This window comes from Anguilla anguilla, chromosome 5 (assembly GCF_013347855.1).
Source record: "Anguilla anguilla isolate fAngAng1 chromosome 5, fAngAng1.pri, whole genome shotgun sequence".
NCBI classification, from domain to species: Eukaryota; Metazoa; Chordata; class Actinopteri; order Anguilliformes; family Anguillidae; genus Anguilla; species Anguilla anguilla.
The window spans coordinates 26,587,724-26,609,847 of record NC_049205.1 but is presented as its reverse complement, the minus strand read 5'-3'; the positions used below and the strand labels follow the sequence as shown (position 1 = coordinate 26,609,847).

The 22,124-nt window shown below is 39.8% G+C and overlaps 1 protein-coding gene across 2 annotated transcripts in view; it reads left to right on the top strand.

Moving 5' to 3' along the window:
• The window catches only part of kcnj11l (potassium inwardly rectifying channel subfamily J member 11, like), a 127,463-nt gene that overhangs the window by 34,024 nt on the left and 71,315 nt on the right, over window positions 1-22,124 (top strand). Inside the window, exon 3 of one of the 2 annotated variants that reach the window (XM_035417760.1) lies at window positions 7,727-7,966. In XM_035417760.1, coding sequence (XP_035273651.1) covers window positions 7,727-7,966 — 240 coding nt within the window. The remainder of the gene's footprint in view (window positions 1-7,726; window positions 7,967-22,124) is intronic. The other variant, XM_035417761.1, reaches the window with a different exon arrangement.

Here is a 22,124-nt window from a genome sequence, read left to right as displayed (position 1 = left end):
ACAGTTACAATCTGACTATTGGCCTGTTATATCCTATTTGTTGCATAACAACGGTCCAAGTCGAACTTTCAATGAGAGTTTTGCTTGACAACGGTAAAATATGCCCAAACGGCCGCGGAAGAATATTTCAATTTCAGGTGATTAAGTCGATAAAAATCAATAAATACTAAAGTAACCATATATAATCATTGTTGGTAACCCGTTGTATAAGTAGAATAAACCCCTCCGGGCTGTCCCGGTTATTAGAAAATAATGTAGGCTACTTCGGTGGTAGTATGGGGTTACAGAAGAAATCATACGACAGATAGACCGATGACGACGTCGCTTTTTCATACGTCAGTGGGCTAATTCGCCTAATCTTCGCAGGTCTTTAGACCGCGGTGGAAACGCAGACAACAATGGGCTGAAGGAACCTTTTAGTTCCTTGAAAAGTAGTTCCTGGGACTAAAAGTTCCTGGTACTTTGGGTGGAAACGTGGCTATAATTTCAAACTGCTTTCCTCTCGGCTATTTTGCGTCCTGCGACTTGGGTTACAACAGTGAATATGTACGGATTCCTAGACGTGCTTTCTCATATTAACCTCAAATACGCAAGACAGGATACTTAAACAGTATGCTAGCAAATTTATGTCTAGTTCCATTCATTTATATGGGGTGGTCGATACAGGTCCCCTTAGCAACCAAAAACTAGCGCTGGGCCACCTCTGACTTGTTTGCTGGCACTGAAAAAAATCACGAAAGTACTGAAAAAATAACTACTGGAGGATATCAAAGACATTTTTTCCTACATAACTAGGTACAGGTTGTTTGCGATATTTTGCCTATTTCATATATAGTTGCAAATCTGTTTACGTTACCTAGCTAACGTTAGCTGGAACATTATTTCACAATATATTATTAATATTAATATGAATTAGTTGGCCATGAACATCAATAGAGAATACATTGCGAATGTTTATTTAAACTGTAAAATCTATCTAACTTAACGTTAGCTAGTTAAATCTACATTTTCTCTTGTTTGCCGGTAATGTAATCCTATCCTCTGCCCTGTTTGTCACTCTGCCTGAGGAGAAAATGCTGTACTCGCGCTGTTGTTTATTTGGTTGTCATGACACACGTCATCCGGCCGACCAATGGTGTAACTTCATCACTCAGTCACTCAGTCAGAGACATTCACGTTTGTAGGGCTGGCCTCGCTGTTGCAGTCCTGCCAAAAATAACTTTGTATCAGTGTGTGCAGTGACTAAAAATATGTGTCAAGAAGTAATATACTTCGGCCAGTTTCCACTTCGTAGGAGTGACGAGGTCTACAGTAGGCTATCATTGCTAAATCGCTGGCTATTGGAGTGGTGCTAATTTAATGCTTTAGGGTTTGTTAATAATTGGCCTGATTTTTGGGGAATGCCTGGCCTACTGAAAAGATACGGACTCTGGCATCTGAGTTGGAGAGGTTCTCTAGTCCTATCCACTAACCTAGCTACTAGTTGTAGTGAGGCCAGATCTAGACACTTCATCAGGGTAAACAAAACTACCAAACAGCTTTTCAGGTTCTTCTTGCTAGTCAGTTGAGCTCGGCATGGGGATTCCCCAGTCACATACGCCAACAGTAGAAAGAAGCACACGTTTAAATCCTGTACTGATTTGTAACACAATCCAGGTGGGTGTGCCTACTTAACTGGTAGGCGTGAGCCCTGTCACACTCTTCCACAATTAAAATGCAGCCAAGGTGCAACTCCTGGGAGAGGATGTCAGCGCAAGCACTTGCAGACCTCTGCTGATAGATTAGTTGATGGATTAGCCTAAACAAAATGGCTGGAGGGCCAGGCTAATCCTGGAGTTGGTGTCCTTCATTCTGTGGAGCCATTGGAGGGGGCATCATCTGAATAAAGGACAAAGGTTCTTCCCAAAAGGTAGTATTGGAGAGTCAGCATTTTATGACGACATTGCTTTTTAATGGTACTGTACAAACTCTCCCTGGGGCTTGGCTTGCAGCTGATGTAGAGTTCTGGTTGAAGTTTCCCAGCTTCTGCTCACCCACCGCCCTACCACCTGCGCCCTCGACCCTATCCCCTCATCTCTCCTCCAGGCAATCACACCTGACATCCTCCCTTTTGTCACCTCCCTTGTGAACTCCTCCCTATCTTCTGGATGTTTCCCCTCATCCTTCAAGAGGGCCCACATCACCCCGCTGCTGAAGAAACCCACACTAGATCCTTCAGTCATTCAGAACTACCGCCCGGTATCTCTCCTCCCTTTCCTATCCAAAACACTTGAACGTGCCGCATCTAACCAACTCTCTGCTTTCTTCTCTCACAACAACCTGCTTGATCCCCACCAGTCTGGCTTCAGGCCTGGCCACTCGACCGCCTGGCAGCCTCCCTCTCCTCTGTCCTGATTCTTCTAGACCTCTCCGCTGCATTTGACACTGTGGAGCACTCTATCCTACTGTCCTCCCTGGCAGCAACAGGGATCTGCGGCACAGTCCTTGACTGGATTGAGTCTTACCTCTCTGACCGTTCCTTCCAGGTTGCCTGGGCGGGTAAGGTATCACCACCCCGTCCCCTCGCCACCGGAGTTCCCCAGGGCTCAGTCCTCGGTCCCCTTCTCTTCTCCTTGTACACCAGATCCCTTGGCCCTGTAATATCTGCCCATGGCTTTTCCTATCACTCTTATGCTGACGACACGCAACTCTTTCTCTCCTTCTCCCCATCGGACACACAGGTCCCTGCCCGCATCTCCGCTTGCCTGAGGGACATACAGAGCTGGATGGACAATCACCACCTGAAGCTCAACCCGGGAAAGACGGAGCTAATCTTTATTCCTGCTCTATCCTCTCCCCTCCTCGACTTTTCCACTTCCCTAGGGGACACCTTGGTGACATCATCACCCTGTGATCATCACCACCTACTCAACCCAGCTCCTGGTCCGAGCAATGGTTCTATCCCGCCTGGACTACTGCAACTCTCTTCTGGCTGGACTACCAGCATCTGCCACCAGACCCCTGCAACTCATTCAGAATGCTGCGGCTCGTCTGGTCTTCAACCTCCCCAGACACTCCCACGTCACTCCCCTGCTCACTACCCTCCACTGGCTGCCTGTTACAGCTCGCATCAAATTTAAAACATTGGTCCTGCCATACCAGGCAGTCAAGGGATCAGCCCCAGCATACCTCCACAAGATATTCAAACCCTACATGCCAGCCAGATCCCTCCGTTCTGCTACCTCAGGACGCCTAGCACCTCCCCCTCTTCGCACCTGCACTTCCAGAACACGTCTCCTGTCTGTTCTGGCCCCACGATGGTGGAATGACCTCCCTGTGGAGGTCAGAACAGCTGAGACACTGACCCATTTCAAACGACGACTGAAGACTCACCTCTTCGGGCTGCACCTCTCCCCATCCCACCCTACCTCCCTGTAAATGACTGTAAGCTTAGGGTTGTAACTAAGCAGCTGTTTCGTAGGTGACTTAGGTGCATTAACTGTCTTAACTACTGCTTGTATTTTTTCCATAGATTGCGTTGTTGCCGTTCTCGTTGTGTTAGTGTTAATCAGTTTAACCTTCAGGGTCCAAGTTGAACTATGCGGTTGTTCCCTGCACTTGGACCGGTACTTCTCTCTAGGGGTTTCGTCATACTTGTTCCTGGTTATGGTTATACACTTTGTTGTACATCACTCTGGATAAGAGCGTCTGCCAAATGCCTGTAATGTAATGTAATGTAATGTAATGGTTGCTCCTTACCATCCACCTCCTGGGACAACACGGGCCCAGTCCTCTATCCAAGGTGCACAAAAGAAAAGGCATAGAAAAGTGAGGGCTAATTAAAAGAGGATCACCACATAAGCACATCACCTGGCACTGCTCCATTTACTGGACTGGATCAGGGCTCCCTTTTGAGTGAGGTCAGTCAATGGACCAGCCAGACTATAAAAGTTCGGAATAAACCAAAGATAATAGTTATGTTATAATAGTCTACTAAAGGACTGACTCATCCCAACCTCAAGAAGAACCCCAGGTACTGTACCGCCGTCAATTGCGCACTTTCTGATCCAAGCTCATCGGACGCAAAATTGAAATTGAGATGGTGGATCTGAGGTCCCTCCCTATCAGAATAAATTACCTAATTGTCTACATCCCCAATACACCATATAACCTCAAAAGGTCCTTGCCACTTGGTGAGTAATTTGGATTATGATGACAGGAGTAACACTAGGACTTTATCTCCCAGTTTAAATGTTTGCAATTGAGCTCCCCTGTTGTATTGCCGTTTCTGATGTTCTTGAGCCTGGAGTAAATACTTGTGCAATTTAATCTTTACTTGGACTCTGCTCTCGAGTTTCTTTTAACAGGTCCAAAATGCCAAAGGGCCTTCACCCGTATAATAGTTCAAAGGGGGAATCCCTATGGTAGCTTAGGGAACAGCAAACAATAGTTTGTCCCAATTTTGTATATCAGTAGAAATGAACTTACAAATCCTTGTCTTTAGAGTCTTATTGAACTGCTCTACTAGCTCGTCGGTTTGAGGGTGGTAAATGCTAGTTCGAATAGACCTGACATCCAGCAATTTGTACAGTTCCTTTAGTGTCACATAAGCAAGGTGCCTTGATCTATGCTCTTTCAGGATTCCCACATGGGAGAAAAAATGAAATCGCAACAGTCACCCAGGTGTGTGTGCTCTCTCCACCAGCAATATGTCTTAGCTGATATATTGCAGAGGGGCACTGCTTCTAGTTATAATCCACTAGGACTAACACAAATGATCGCCTCTGGCACTTTGTTCTAATGGCCCAATGAGGTCCATGCCAAGCCATTCAAAGGGGAAATGGAAGTGGATGCAACTGCACTTTTGGAATGGTCGCCAGAATAACTTTTTGACATTCTGGGCACACCACATGAAGCCAGGATTTCTCTCCTAGCACGTGCCAGCGGATGCAATGATTCGTGCACAGATAATGATGTCATAGACCAGCAAAGAATAAGCTCCCTAAAAATCCTGAAACTTCAATGGAGGTTTACCATATGGATAGTGGGAGACTATCATCCACATGACATATCATAGCAAGTTATTTGAGAATATGAGGAATAATTTCATATATAAAAATGTCTAGAATGATTTGTGAATCGTGATGATATTGTGTTCTAACCTTGATGCTATAATATAGCTTCAAGCTATAGTATAATCTACTTTTGTGTCACAAACCAGAGACTTAGCGCCTGCGCAATCGAGTGCATTCCCAGTATCCACTGCATGAGTGGCCAATCAGGTAGTGATACGATCAGCCTCCAATCTCGCCCACTGAAGACAGCGGTGCCCTGTCGTCCATTTATATATGGTCAATGGCACACCATCGGCAGAAGTCTCCGCGTATGCCTGGCTAATTAAAACGGGCCATTATACAATTAAGTGTCTTGTCATGCCCCAAATGACCTGCCATCGGATTGTTGCGAGCCGCCTGAGAAACAGACAGCTTTCTCAGATGGCTTTTTGGCATTAAAAGTTGTGTACTATCCTCGTTTGTACATGGATCCCAACTCAGCCGATATAACTTATCTTTATTTATGTAAAATAAAGGTATGTCACTACCCTCTGCTGGTCAAGCAACCTCCCATCAATTTTAATCACCTAGCTGGCGACTTGACTCAGCATTTCATCCCTCAGCATTCATCACTGTTTGAGGGTGAAGTCAGTCACTCAGGAAAGCAGGGAAGGGCTACTAGTGCCCATGCCTGAACCTGAGTCAGACATTTCTGACCAGGGGGTTGTCCACCAGACAGCCCCTCCCCTGGATCACCAACATCCATGACCACCTGTGGGCACTAACCCTGGCCACAATGGTATACTTTTGTCTCCCAATTGAAAATTCAAACAGTGCAGTCGGATAAACAATGTAAATCCCTGTGCACACACCGAATACCCATGTCTGTGAGTGTATCCTCTTTTGTGCTTACTGATATGTCTCTGCTGGAGTGGGGGAAGTGGTGCGTGAAGTGTGGCTTGCTATGTTTACTTCCATCAAGAGAAAATCCTTTCAGTTGTGCCCCTCACATTCGCAACGCCAACAACCTTGCCCTGACAACAAGTGTCTTTACCCTCAGAGAAAAGTTGTTGACATTGCCGGACTTCACTATGCATCCTAACTCGCACCTTGCTCGATCACTGAGACCTGTAAGTATCTTCACAGTTTTCCTCCGACCCCTACTTCAAAGAAGAAGTTTCCCAAGAGTCCATGCACTTGTAGCAGCCTTGGGACCATCTGACGAGCTGACGCGTCAACTAACGGAATAGGCGTTACATGAATTAACCTTCATTAAAAGGTAGCACTGTTAACCTCTTTCTTTGTTTAGCCATTGCAGAATTATCATTTCCTCTTAGGAAGAATCATATAATATTATTCCTCATATTCTGCTAATTATTATTTCACACTTTTTTCTATTCACATATTCATTATCATAGCCAATAAGTATATATCCTTTATTTCTATTGTCGTGCCTAGTTTATTTCACTAAGTTTGGCTCTACAGACGTACAGAAGGCTGATTGGTTGTTGAAAATAATTTTTTTGTGATTAAACCTGACCAAAACACACTACAATAGTAATTCCCTCTTGAAAATGATGCAAAAGTGAGTTTCATGAGTTGTAGTGAAATATATGATTATGTTATGATTTACAGCAATGCTCAATTTAGACATTTTAGATACATTTGGAGACACAAAGGGACACCGGGGTAAACTGCTTACTTTTTGCTTCATAGATCTTTGTAGTTCCACATATCACCCCCAGATTTTGCACACTTGTGGTAAGGGAGTTTATAATCCAGGTCATATATAGTTTTATTTATTTATATATGCGTGACCTCTCAGTATTTCATCTCCAACTGAAGGAGAACAATAACAACTTTTTTGCATTTTCACCAAGATAATTGCATTATGAATGTAATCTAATCTAGTATTGTAAATGGTACAAGTGTCTTGCTTCATTTAAGCCATTTTCTAGGTCTCTGTAATAGTCAGATTTGGAGTTATAAAGCCTTAATTAGAACACCCCTAAATGGGTGAGGATTGCCCAGATTTGTAATCTGCGCAAAGGGGTTAATAAGGTTCCTGGTTACCTGGGAGAGATGAACTGCTACCCCTTCTGTGCAGCACTTTTCTATTAGCATTTGCTTAGGTTCATTTAGTTTCCTTTTCCTTTGGGGAAGGAAATCTGGTGGTCTATTTTTCATGGGATAATTTGTTAGTGTATTTTTTTAATGTGCTATTTAAATGAACATATTCAGTCTAGAAGCTTTCCCTTCTTTTGTTCTTTTTGTGCAGGTCCCTGGGCTCTTATTCTCCTTATTCTTTCTTAAGTTCTTTTTGCAGTTGCAAAATTAAAATAAATATTTAACTGCACCTTTCAATTTGTTTTTGCAATATTGTTTGTGCCTCATCATCAAACGAGTGGCGAGAAGCTTGAGGACATAACACTAGTTATTTCTCATTTGTTTTTAATTAATCAAATGTACCTCCTTGATACCACAAAATTGTTCCTATGAAGTTACAAAATGTAAAAGAAATGTAAAGAAACATAATGGTGGTAAAATAGAGAGCTAGTGTAATATAAAAGAACAGGATTTCAAAGCAAGTTTTAACCTTTCTGAAAAAAGGTTTTAACAATCTTTAATGGAGATTTTGTTTTTGCAGCATGTTTTGTACACTTCTGTCTAATTAGACATTTCTGTTACCCCAGGGCAGGTTCCTGCAGGATGTATTCACCACTATGGTGGATCTCAAGTGGCAGCACTCCCTCCTTATCTTCACCTCTGCATTCCTCTGCTCCTGGATGCTTTTTGCCATGGCGTGGTGGCTCCTGGCTTTTGCCCATGGAGACCTGGAGCCCCGTGGGACAGAGGATGGGCCTGGTCCTGTTCCCTGTGTCACAGCTATCCACTCCTTCACCTCTGCCTTCCTTTTCTCTATTGAAGTCCAGGTATGAACTCTCATCTGGTCTACTCCTATCCAGTCTCCAATAAACTCCCCAGCAGTTCTTTTTGTTTTAATTTTTTATTGCATGCTTTATTTAGCTGATTGTTTGGCTAAAACAAATATCACAAGATAGCAACTCATAAAGCCCATTTCAATTCATTTGAGTTAGCCTTAGAAGCAACATTGTAATTAATTGTTAAACATGGGCTATGTATACGCTCTTAAGTATATTCGTGAAACAGTATAATATTTCATCATAAATCCTCTTTGGACAGGATTAGTTTTACCAGAGTGAGTTAATTTTGTTTATTACAGTGCTACTCAGTGATTAAAAAATATATATTTATTTGCACTTAATATTAGGTTTTCAATTAATTGTACATTAGACATTTTGTTGACCTGCATGTTCAAACAATGAAGTACAGGGGTACAGGGATGCAGCCTAGGACTAGGACAAGTACAGAAGTAACTGAAGCAAATAGAAAATAGAAAAATAAGTACAGTACATAAACATTAGAACTGGCAGACATATAAAACGTAAAATAAAAATTAAGCAAATTATTCTATTCTAAGAGAGATGCTTCTTTTAAGTCTCAAGGGTTCCCCAGATCTGTCAAAACTTGTCTGATTTTTTGTGGAGATCAAGTTAATTTTTCTAGAGGAAGCAGTATAGCTGCTTGAGAGAGTCAAGATTAAGAGATGGCACCTTCGGGATTGACTAGAGGAGGAGGATAATGTTTTGCCAAATAAACTAGAACAGAAAACAGACATTTTGAATCATGGGCAAGAGTAACATCAGTCTTACTGCTATAATTTTATCTTTTTGCCAGAAAGAGAATTTACCTTTTTCTTCTTGACACTTAAACCACAGACCAGAGCTATTAGGATATATCATTTGCAAATGTACTGGCAGTAAATAAATCCTATTAATACATTTAAAGGTAAATTCATGTATATTTATAGAAGTACATTTAAGATGCTAATGTTCCTTCATTGAACACCATTCCTCTTCGCTGAAAGTTTGGTCTAGATCCATTTCCCAGATTCCCTTTAGGCTTAACGTGTATGACATACATTCAATAGATAATGCATAATAGATCCTTATTATCATCCCCCTAGAACCAGATGGACTTGTCATAAGTTTCTCAACATCTGTCAGCCCAAGCCGCAATTTCCCACTCTCAGAGAAATGAGGTAAAATCATGCTATTGAAGAAATCTATAAAATTCACATGTTCGCCATTTATATTGTTGTTGGATCTGCATAAAAGATTTTAATACACCATATGAAAATAAACAAGAAAGATCTGATATTCCATTCTTAGTCCACCCAAGCAACCCAATGCTTCTCAGCTGAAGAGGAAAGGCAGAGTTGAGGAAATGAGGCAAGTAGGTAATTCAAGATGTGCTTTCACATCCTTACATGATAGGAGAGTGTTATACATCCCAAATCTTCCCAATATACCCAGTAGTTTTTGTTTTTCAAAATTACTGATAATTGGTAAGAGATGTATTGGTAAAGAATGGCATGCTATGGACATGTTGATTCAGAGAGAGTGAGATCTGCCGATGCACCAACTGACCATGCGTCTTAACTGAGTGGACCAGCGATATAACTGCAAGTTTGGTACACTGGCACCACCGATTGTTGGTTTGAACAGTTTAGTGAATTTAAGCATCAGCTTTTTATTTTTACAAATGAATTTAGATAAACAATTGTTCAATTATTTGAAAAAAGAGATGGGCAGATAGCAAGGGATAGAATGGAATAGGCGAATTAAATGAGGGAAAATGTTTGTTCTGATCACAGTAATTCTACCAAAAAAGGCAATGGGAAGAGAGCACCAATTACTAAGATCAGCCTTAATTTTCTTAATAAGGGAGATAGTTCTTGGAAAAAAGATTGTTGAGATCTGGTGTAACAAAAATACTGATATATTTAAAACCATCCTCAGCTAGTTGGAAGAGGGAAATGAGCTTTATGGAAGAAAGAGGGATAATGTTTAATGGTAGTGCCACCAATTTTAACAGATTAATTTTGTAACCGGAAAGGTTACTATATTGTGATATACTTCCCACTTGAAAGTGATGCAACAGTGAGTTCCTTGAGTCAAAACAGTTGATTTGTAGTGAAATACGTGAATACGCTGTGATTTCCAGCAATGAATAATTTACACATTTTGGATAGATTTGGAGATGCTGGGTACACTGCTTAGTTTTTGCTTTATACATCTATTGTAGTTCTACATATGCACCCTTAGATTTTATGAACTTGTGGTCAAGACGTTTTTGATCCAGGACATGTATAGTTTAACCTGCTGTATATATGCAATCTCTCAATATTTCATTGCAAACTAAAAAAGTGCAAATTCATTTTTGATTTTTTGTCTAGACAGTTGCATTTGTGGCACTTTATTTCCAAAATTATGAATATGAACTAAGCTGCGTTAGCATTGTAAATTGTACAAATGTCTTGCTTCATTTAAGCCATTTTTCAAGTCTCTGTGGTGTTCACATCTGGAGTTATAAAGCTTTAAATAGGGTACCCCCTAAATGGGCAAGGATTGGCAAGATTTGGCATGTGTGCTAAGGGGTTAAACAACCTTTTAAAGGATTAAAAATGTCAGTAATATTATAAATACTTTCTTTTATTAGACTCTAATGAATGTGCTTACAACCAATGTTTTCTTTCCTACATGGTGTTGAAAAAACATTCAAACTTAGTTTAGGATTGTATCTGTATTCTAAAAAAGCAATGTGTATGTGTATAATATATGAATAATATTATGAAAACCTTTTTTAAACTCTAATGGATGTGCTTACAACCAATGTTTTCTTACCTACATGGTTGTTGAAAAATTTAGTTTAGATTTGTATCTGTATTTAGTTAAAAACATTTCAATGCATTCTCCCAGTGGTAAATTTGAATGGATGTTTACCCGTGACCCCACTTCACAGGGTGTTAACCTACCTTTAACCTCAGCACCCCCATCACCACCGTGTGTCAAAAGCACAAGCTTTGCTGGCCAAAACTATTGCTTTTCAATTCATCATTTTACTAAGATCTGTGTAATTGTTCCATACAATTTTAAAACCATTCAAAAACTTTGCTGTCTATAGATACCAAACATGCCTTTATGGCATCTGACATGTGCAATTTTGACTTAAAACCATTTAAAGGTTTGATGTAAGTAATATTATAAAAATCGTCTTTTTTTATACTCTAATGAATGTACTTACAACCAATGTTTTCTTTCTCATTATACATGTTTTGCCATGACCTGAATGATTAGGTTACATACTGTTGATACATGTGACAAAAGTGCCATGTATCAAATACTCATTGAGAATAACCGTAGGTTTTGCATCACATATAAGTAGTTTGTATTTTATTACATGGGCAAAAAAAAAACAAAAAACAAAAAAAAAAACACACTCCTACTTTCAGAAATAAGAGATGGAGATTACAGGCTGTGTTTTCATTACTTCACACTTAACCCTTTTGTTTCCTGAATGAACTATGTGTAAAATAACATTTTCATTGTCACCAACTATTTCTGTGGCCCCCTGTTATTGTGTAAAAAAATTATTACGTATTTGAAAACGTGTTATTCACAGAGGCTAACCTACCATAAAACATAAGTCCCTACACATGGTCAATTAATGCGAGCTAAAAATTGTTTGAAATACACAATTTTACAGATTACAATAATCCGTGTAATTTGCAATACAATTTTAAAACAATTCAAAAATACCATTAACCATAGCTGTTCCAATAAATCTCTAGAAATACGAAATGTCACGTGCGTGCCTGTGTCCTCCCCCAACCTCGCCTTCTGCACGCATCTCCTGGCGTAAATGCATTTTCCTACCCGTCTGCACTTTGTGCCTCTTCGGCTATCCCCAAATCCTAAAGGCCATCGACTATTGATGGGCCTCTTCGAAACTTTGGGAGCGATAGTCTAACATAACGGTGTCTCCTCCCTAACTCCGTCCTGCTTACAGGGTCACTGTGACCATTTTGATTCTTGCAACCCAGCTGTGAACATGTAGCTACGGACGCACCGCTTTTGTTTGTCGCAGGAAATCGGCTGAGTAACTAACGTGTGTACTTATTCTACTTTACCTTTCTTAAAAACCTCTCTTATACCACTTTAACACTCCCAATTCGTTCCACAATAACGCCACTTTATGCACGCTTGCCTACTTTTTCACAAAACTTATAACTTTTCCTTGTTTTCAACTCTTTTGTGAATCCTTGCTTTTAAAACTCATTGCTATTATAACAGTTCACGTAGTTTCATTGCACACTGCCTTTCTTGCTTGCTTTTTTCATACATTTTTCTTCACTAATTTAACAACTTTTACTTGTTTTCAACTCTTTTGCGAGTCCTTGCTTTTAAAACTCATTGCTTTTATAACAGTTTACGTAGTTCCCTAGCAAGTTTCCTCGGTTGCTTGCTTTTTATAAATTTTTCTTCACTAATTTAACAACTTTTACTTGTTTTCAACTCTTTTTCGTGTCCTTGCTTTTAAAACTCATTGCTTTTATAACAGTTCATGTAGTTTCCTAGCAAGCTTCCTTGCTTTTTATACATTTTTCTTCACTAATTTAACAACTTTTCCTTGTTTTCCACACTTTTGCTATTCCTTTAAACTACATTGCTATTATAACTGTCTATGTTGTTTAATTGCTTGCTTTTTTCATACATTTAAATCGTCACCCTATTGGCTTGTTAAGACTTTGCATGCTTGCATGGGCTTCTTTTCTTTAAACTAACATACAAGCCACTGCTTTTAAACTTAGTTACTTACATATTCTCACATATTGCTTAATTTACTGGTAAATAAATAAATGTTTCAAGTTGCACAAGCACTTTGCCCCACAAGGAGTTTAGTTACACCAAGCATTCTGAAAATTTTAATTATTTTTTAAATTTATATATATATATACTCACAGGTCACTTTATTAGGTATACCTTGCTAGTATCGGGTTGGTCTTCTGCTGCTGTAGCTCATCTGCTTCAAGGTTCAACATGTTGTGCGTTCAGAGATGCTCTTCTGCATACCTCGGTTGTCACGAGTAGTTATTTGAGTTACTGTTGCCTTTCTATCAGCTCGAACCAGTCTGGCCATTCTCCTCTGACCTCTGCCATCAACGAGGCATTTTTGGCCAGAGAACTGCCGCTCACTGAATATTTTCTCTTTTTCTAACCATTCTCTGTAAACCCTAGAGACGGTTGTGCGTGAAAATCCCAGTAGATCAGCAGTTTCTGAAATACTCAAACCAGCCCATCTGGCACTAACAACCATGTCACGTTCAAAGTCACTTAAATCACCTTTCTTCCCCATTCTGTTGCTTGGTTTGAACTGCAGCAGATCGTCTTGACCATGTCTACATGCCTAAATGCACTGAGTTGCTGCCACGTGATTGGCTGATTAGATATTTGCGTTAACGGGTGCAGTTTGCAGTTGAACAGGTGTACCTAATAAAGTGGCCGGTGAGTGTGTATGTATGTATATATATATTTTATTTTTATTTTTTATTATTATTTATTTTTTTACCCTCACCATCTGGCAAGCACAACCCCCTTGCCCCTCCCCTTATCCCTCACCAACCAAACCATATCAAAGATCAAAAAGGTCAAACTCTATCGATCAATAAAATTGACAGTTTATGCATCATAGAAAACCGATCAATCACATTTTGACAATAGGTGCATCATATTTCTCTGTGGAGAGTATTCCAAAATGTTTGAAAGTTTCACTTACGTAATTTCACAAGTAATTATGGACATCAGTTGAAATTGTTGGAATGCTGAAACAATTTGATTTTAGACAAAAAATGCAAGTTCTCCTAAAGTTCGTTCACCTATAGCTAGCTGTATTGTCTGACATTGAATTTTTGGAGTTGCATTATATGAAAAGACTCCAGTAAAACTTCACTCAGCTCATTTCAGAGCTACTTAAGGAACAGGGGCTACATTTATAAATGGTGCATGAGCCCAGAAAATCTTCCCCATGGATTTTGGAATTTTTTTATTTTTAAAAACTTGACTTGCAAAACGTGCACATTTTTGCAAACTGTGACCCATGTGTATGCACATTTTGGAGACTGTGGGAATTGGTGACTCCAATGGCAAAGTAGTGGAATACAGATAAATGTCGTACAGACCTCTTTCACTCTTTTTCACACTTTTTCCTTCACTTCACATCAAAGTACAGAGCCTTGTAAAAATCATATCCCTTGTCAGAGGAAGATTCAGGCCTAAGTCATTTCTAATCATATTGCCAGTGATACCTCAAATGTGTTACAAGTTTCAGCTTAAGTCATCAGAGTCAAGAGTCCTAACAGTATGGACACATAAGATTCAAGTGGTTTTTCATCCCAAAATCCTTGTTGAATGTGAGGCCCAACCATATGATATCAATTTGATGGAACCAGCCCAAAGTTGTATAAATGAGGCCTCAGATTTGTCAGAAAAGTGTCAGAATATCGAGACAATTTGATTAACCTCTTAGCAAATTGCCCCTAGTGGTGGGCACGCCCGCGTGCCTAGATTACTAAAGTCAAACATTCGGTGCTACTGCAACCAACGTGTGAGATGAAAACAGAAACGCGTTGTTTCAGTTTCATTAGTAGACGATACATGACAACTATGCCGAAAACGGAGTTTCGCAGCCCCACCATTGTCGCTCCGGTCGTTCATTTAACACGCACCCCCTCCCTGCAGTCTCATCTAAAAAACACCCCCCACCCTTGACATAATGGACAATATTGTCTATCCTGGCATTAATAAAAATATTCTTTCACCACTAAAAAATCGTATTCCGTCATAGCAGCAAGATAAACCCGACAATAGCACTAAGATATGCCTATACAGCAGTGAAAACGCTGCTCACTGAATAACGAAATAAACGAGAAAAAGTTTTTAAAAATGATACCATGTCATTCTACAGTCAATATCTGGGACTAAATATTGAATAAATATAAAACCTTACTGTTGGTTTTACGTGTAGAGATGTCCCTTTTGAGACTGCGTGGTCATATATTGTCTTGGACAATCCGTTTGGGAAACATAGGCGCATCTGTGACGCCTGGGTATCTTCCAAAATAGCTGTGCGTAACACCACACCTGTTGTTTACGGCGTCGTCGTCCTTTTTAGTACAGTCTGACTTGATTTACAATTCATTTATTCGGTAGGCGAGAGTATAAGCTTTCTAACGATGTATAACATGTCTAATTCTGCTTTTGGAATAGCGTTTTATAGGTCAGCGTAACAGAAAATATTATTAGCATAGCATTCACTTACGCAATCACTCTGTTAGCAGACAAATACGATGCACCTAACGAAACGTGTTCAAGGATATTTCGTAATTTCTTGGAAAATACTATTATTATTGAGGACTTCTGAACATAGCTAAACCATATGTTTGCTGATAGACCTAGCTGACATCGTTTTCTGGAGTAAAACAGAAGCGAATAGAACAATATTATTGATACCGTCTCTGTCTCTATCTACTGAACATAGAGGAGATTTCATCATTGCTATGTAAGTATTACCGTTCAAAATATTTCGGTTATATACGTTATTTTTGAAATTGAGTATCTTTAAATAGGTTAGTGGTGTTATATAATGTAAATATTTTACACTGTAATGTAAGCGTTAGACGGAAGTGTAATAGTTTTTGTGAAGCATGCAACAGTGATGACGTCATAGCTGGAACATTGCCAAAACGTGGTGGACGGGTGAAAATTGTTTTCATGTTGTCTCATCCCCATACAAGAAAACATACGAGAGTACAGAGTATAGAAATACACACGAGTTAATTATTACACATTTAGGTACTGTACCGCATTGTGTGACAATGTTTTTGCATTATTTTTTTAATCTGATAGCAATGTTTCATCTTAAACCCTCATAAGGGGCTCATTTATATGCTTTATAATGGACAAAAGCATTTTATTCAATTTTGGAGAGATTTTGGATATGTTTCTGGACACCTAGCTATTTTAGACCACTGTACTGACTGAAAGCTTGTAATTCCCATTTGAAAATTATGCAACAGTGATTTTCTTGAGTCAAACAGTTGATTTGTAGTGAAATACATGGATATGTTATGATTTACAGCAATGCATAATTTAGACATTTTGGATAGATTTGGAGATGCTGGGTACACTGCTTAGTTTTTGCTTCATACATCTATAGTAGTTCTACATATCCACCCTTAGATTTTATGAACTTGTGGTCAAGGACGTTTTTGACCTAGCACATGTATAGTTTAACCTCCTGCATATATTCAATCTCGCAGTATTTCATTGCAAACTTAAAAAGTGCAAATTTATTTTGGATTTTTTGTCAAAACAATTGCATTTGTGGCACTTTATTTCTTCCAAAATTATGAATATAAACTAATCTGTGTTAGTATTGTAAATTGTACAAATGTCTTGCTTCATTTAAGCCATTTTTCAAGTCTCTGTGGTGTTCACGTCTGGAGTTATAAAGCTTTAAATAGGGTACCCCCTAAATGGGCAAGGATTGGCAAAATTTGGCTTGTGCCTTAAGAGGTTAAGGAAATAAAATTAATTCAGTATTCACTTTGTCCAATAGGCCTACTGTATAATGATGCATTGGCTGATTGAGAAGGTTTGGAGTTTGATAAACCCCATGATCTTCCATTTAATAATGCAAAAGTGACTGATGTTTTTACATACAGATTATATTCAACCATTTTTGATCCTCAGCAATGTTGTCACAGATGTACATTTTATTTGCATATTTTTGATCAAGAAATAATGAAAACATTTTGCACTTATTAAAGATGTTTTGATATTAATTAAAATGTATACAATTGCTCATCTTTAGTAAGTCATTAACCAGTATTCCTCGCAAGATGTCTGTCCTCATCGATAGCTCAAACCCTTAGGAGTCATAATGTCCATCATTTTGAGTTTTTGAAAAAACTTGAAAAACATCTCCTCCTAGACTGTTCGACATATAAATAGGAAACATTCACTATTTTGTTCATTGAAACGAATACGAGAGCAAATAGTCAGAAATATAAAATAATGGGGCAAACAAACTAGAAGGGCTAAGGAAAGAATCAGAGTCAAAGGGAACGAGTCAATGGTCATACAAATGATCTGATCAGCAAACAAACCAGAAGGTCTAGACGGGATTCTGTGTCAAACAAAGAACACGTCAAACGAAGCAATCACTATACACAACACACCAACCACAAGTTTGAAGAGCTAGTCTCCACTGGTAGGTGGCGAACGGCGGCTTTTTCAAGCCAAGCAACTGTATAGGGAAATGACCAATCAGATGACAACAGAACACACACACAAAAGTAACACGTAAACACAAACTTATGACGGGTCGTAACACCCCTATCCTTAAGAGAAAATCTAGGACATAGGTTTTCATTCAAGGATGGCAGTGTGAGAGTGCGTCAGCAACAACATTTGTACATATCTTTCTTATGTCTTATCTCCAAATGAAAACCTACTATTAAAGAACAAACGCATGAGCCGATGGTTTGAATTGGAAATGCGTTGATGAAAAACAGGGGGGTTGTGGTCTATGTAGACCACAATGGGGGTTGCACTGGAACCAAGATATACTTAAAAATGTTGCAGTGATAATAAAAGTGTAAGGACTGACTTCTTGTTCTATTGTGCTATAATGAATTTGATTACGACTGCATTTTTTTTTAGAAAAGTAGCAAACAGGGTGATCAACACCATGATTGCCATCTTGCACTGAACCTGAGCCACTGGCATCTACCTCCAATTTAAATGGTCTGGAGAAATCAGGAACACTACATAATTGGCTTTTTACAGTATCAAAGGCACCTTGAGGAGCAGGAGAACAAACAAAATTTTGCGACTGGCATTAGTGAGGGGAGACACCACATCAGAAACATTTCTGCAAAAACCTTAATAATATCCAGCCATGCCAAGAAAACGCTGACTCTTAGTCTTAGGGGATGGAAAAGTATTAATTGCCTGAACATTTGCCATGCAACAGTCGAATGGCACCTTGCCCAACCCACTTACCTAGATAGGTAATGGTACCATGGCTAAATTCACACTTTGCCAGATTAAGCATGAGAGAAGCACTCTGAAAGCATGAGAAGACTTTTTCCTGCGTACATAGGTGACTATCCCATGTGGTTGAGTATACGACCACATCATCGAGGTAGGCGTCATAATTATCAATATTAGCCAAAACCTGATTCATTAACCATTGAAAAGTGGCAGGGGCATTTCTTATACCAAAAGCCATCACAGTGTATTGCAGAAAGCTGTCTGGCGTGGCAAAAGCTGAAATGTATGAGGCACACTCAGTTAAAGGAAATTGCCAGTAACCTTGTATGAGATCCAACTTTGTTACATATTTTGCATTTCCTATCCTGTCTGCACAATCTTCCATTCATGGGAGAGGAAATGAATTGGCTTTTGTCACAGCATAAATATTTCTGTAATCTGTACAAAAACAGGACATTCCATCTGGTTTAGGTACTAGTAGGCAGAGAGAACATCAAGGCCTTGAACTGGGGATAATGAGCCTATTATCAACGAGATAATCAGTTTCTTCTTTCATAATGTAGCGTTTAGATGGGCTTGCTCAATATGCATTCTGTCTAACTGGAACATGGTCACAGACATCTATACCATGTTTCAAAACCGTAGTTCGGGATGGAGTATCTGAAAAGAGTTGGGGGTATTTCTGAATTAAATGGAAAATGTCTGATTGTTCAGAATCTGACAAATCGAATGATTTAGATGGTGGAGCCAAAAATGTGTCAGAATTGGCAAATGGGCTACTGAAAGAGAAGTACTACCTTGACTAAGACTATCTTTCTCAGGATAGTATTCCGACAGAGACACATTAGCAGAAACGAGAGCAACTGGAACAATAGGTGAGGGAGATTAAGAGATTTCACTGTCAGAATGTAAGACATAGGACTTTAAAGTCTGATGAAACCTTTCCAGTGCTCCCTGTGACTCTTGATGATATGCGCTAGGAAATTGATGTTTAATGTTTAACTGCTTTATCACTGGTAAACAGTCAGATATGAACCTTGACCTAATTGAATGAGTTTTGGTTGCCCAAAAGTGGAATTGAACTTAATCAGAGCTTTTATAATAGCATGAGTGTAGCAAAGTCCGGTTGTTCCTCTCCCCACAAGCCATACAGTTGTCGGTTTAGATGCACACAGGCTTTATTGTGCGTTCAACAGGTACGTACAACCCCAATTCCAAAAAATTTGGGCTGGTAGGTAAATGAAATGCAAATAAAAACAGAAAGAAGTAATTTGTAAATTTACTTTGACTTATATTCACACAAAAACAGTATAAAGACAAGGTATTTCATGTTTTACCAAATTAACTTCATTTTTTTTTGAAGATATACGTTTGAAGAAAATGATGTCAGATAGACCTATCAGCACACATATGGCTTAGCTATGCCCAGAAGTCCTCAATAATAATAATATTTTCCAAGAAATTATGAAAAATCATTGACAACGTTTCATTAGGTGCAGTGTCTTTTACTGCTACCACAGAGTGAACGCGTAAGTGAATGTGATAATAAGAATATTTTCGGTTACGCTGACCTATAAAACACTATTCCAAAAGCAAAATTAGACATGTTATACATCGTTAGAAAGCTTATATTCCCATCTACTGAATAAATGAATTGTCAATCAAGCCAGACTGTACTAAAATGGCGACAACGCCGTAAACATCACGTGTGGTATTACGCACAGCTGTTTTGGAAGGTACCCAGGCATCACAAATGCATGTATATTTCACAAATGGATTGTCCAAGACAATATATGACCACTCAGTCTCAAAAGGGACATCACTACGTATAAAACCAATGGTAAGGTTGTATATTTATTCAATATTTAGTCCCAGATATTGACTGTAGAATGACATGGTATAATTTTTTAAAACCTTGTCTCGTTGATTTCGTTATTCAGCGAGCAGCGTTTTCACTGCTGTATAGGCATATCTTAGGGCTAATGTCGGGTTTATCTTGTTGCTATGATGGAATACGATTTTTGAGTGGTGAAAGAATATTTTTAAGAATGTCCAGATAGACAATATTGTCCATTATGTCTTGGGTGGGGGATGTAGTTACAGATTAGACTGCAGGGAGGGGTGCGTGTTAAATGAACGACCAGGTGGCGCTGCGAAACTCCGTATTCGGCATAGTTGTCTCGTGTATCGTCTACTAATGAAACTAAAACAAAGCTTTTCTGTTTTTTTTACTTTGGTTGCAGTAGCACTGCATGTCTTAGTTCAGCAATCTCGGCATGCCGGCGTGCCGACCACTAGGGGCTTTGCGCTATTTCAGCTAGAAACACTAGATGGGGTACTAGGAGCGCCCATGTGTCAGTGTTAAAAAAACTAAACAATTATCAGTCCTACATATCGGCCACATGTCATCCTTGACTACCCATACAGATCCAAAAATGCAAATATCGGCCCGGTATATCGGCGGTCCGATAAAGTTTGGCCATTTAGGACTAATAACGATGTGACAAGTTGAAATATCATGGTGATGTGATACAGGTGATGTTAAACAGGTGAGGCAATCGTGTTATAGTATGTAAGGAGCCTCCAAGAAAGGCCTAGTCCTTCATGAGCAAAAATGGGTCGAGGCTCACCAATTTGCCAACAGATGTGTCAGCGAATAATCCAACACTTTGAGAACAACGTTCCCCAAAGACAAATTGGTAGGATTTTGGGCATTTCACCCTCTACAGTGCACAATATAATTAAAAGATTCAAGGTATCCGGTCAAATCTCAGTATGTAAAGGGCAAGGCCGAAAACCACTTCTAAATACGCGTGATCTCTGATCCCTCAGACGTCACTGTCTTAAAAGTTGTCATGCGTCTGTAATGGATATCATGGCATGGGCTCGGAATACCTTTGTCAGTCAACACACCGCTACATCTACATATGCAAGTTAAGGCTTTATTATGCAAAGCAGAAGCCATACATCAACACTGTCCAGAAGCGCCGCCGACTTCTCTGGGCTCGGCCTCATCTGAGATGAACAGTAGCACAGTGGCAGCGTGTTTTTTGTGTTCCGACAAGTCAACATTTCAAGTTTTTTGACAAAACAGCTGTTGTGTCCTCCGGACCAAAGAGGAAAAGGACCATCTAAACTGTTATCAGCGTCAGTCATGGTATGGAGGTGTGTCAGTGCCCATGGCTTGGGTAACTTGCACATCTGTGAGGGCACCATTAATGCAGAAAGATATGTACAAATTTTGGAGCAACACATGCTGCCATCCAGACGCCGTTTTCTCCCGGGACGTCCCTGCATTTTCCAGCAGGACAACGCCGAAACACATTCTGCCCGGATTACAAGTGCATGGCTGCATAAGCAGAGTGCGGGTGCTAGATTGGCCTGCCTGCAGTCCTGACCTGTCTCCGATTGAGAATGTGTGGCGCATTATGAAGCGTAAAATACGACAGCGAAGGCCCTGTACAATTGCGCAGCTGAAGACCTGCATAATGGAAGAATGGGGGAAAATTCTGCTTGCTAATCTTAACCAATTGGTGTTATTAAAATAAATGGTGGTGTTACACAGTAGTAAGCACTCAACTGTCCCAACTTTTTTGGAGCATGTTGCAGTCATTAAATTTGAAATGAGTGTTTATTTAAAAAAAACAATTAAATTCACAAGGTACATCAAGTAATGTAATGTAATTTTGTGGTGTTTTCATTATAGTACAGGGTGAATAGAATTTACATTATCACTCCTTTTTGTTTTATTAGCAATTTCCATACTGTCCCAACTTTTTTAGAATTGGGGATGTACATACAAACAAACAAACAACACATGATAGGAGAAGGGAATACGCGATATAGCTCCCGCATGCGTCTCATTCCAGCCCCCGGTCAAGCTGCTGACAGAAGCAGATAGAGTTAGCAATCAAGAACATTGTCAAAAGCTGTGATTGCAAACCAGCTAAACCGCTTCACCTCCGCCTGCAGGTGGCGCCCTAACCACACCACCCCTTTACATACCCCCACCACCGACTTAGGCCAGGAAGCCATTCGGCCGCCAGCCAACCCCCCCCACTCCCCCAAGCGGGAAAGGAAGTCAGCCACCACCATCTGAACCCCTAGCCTA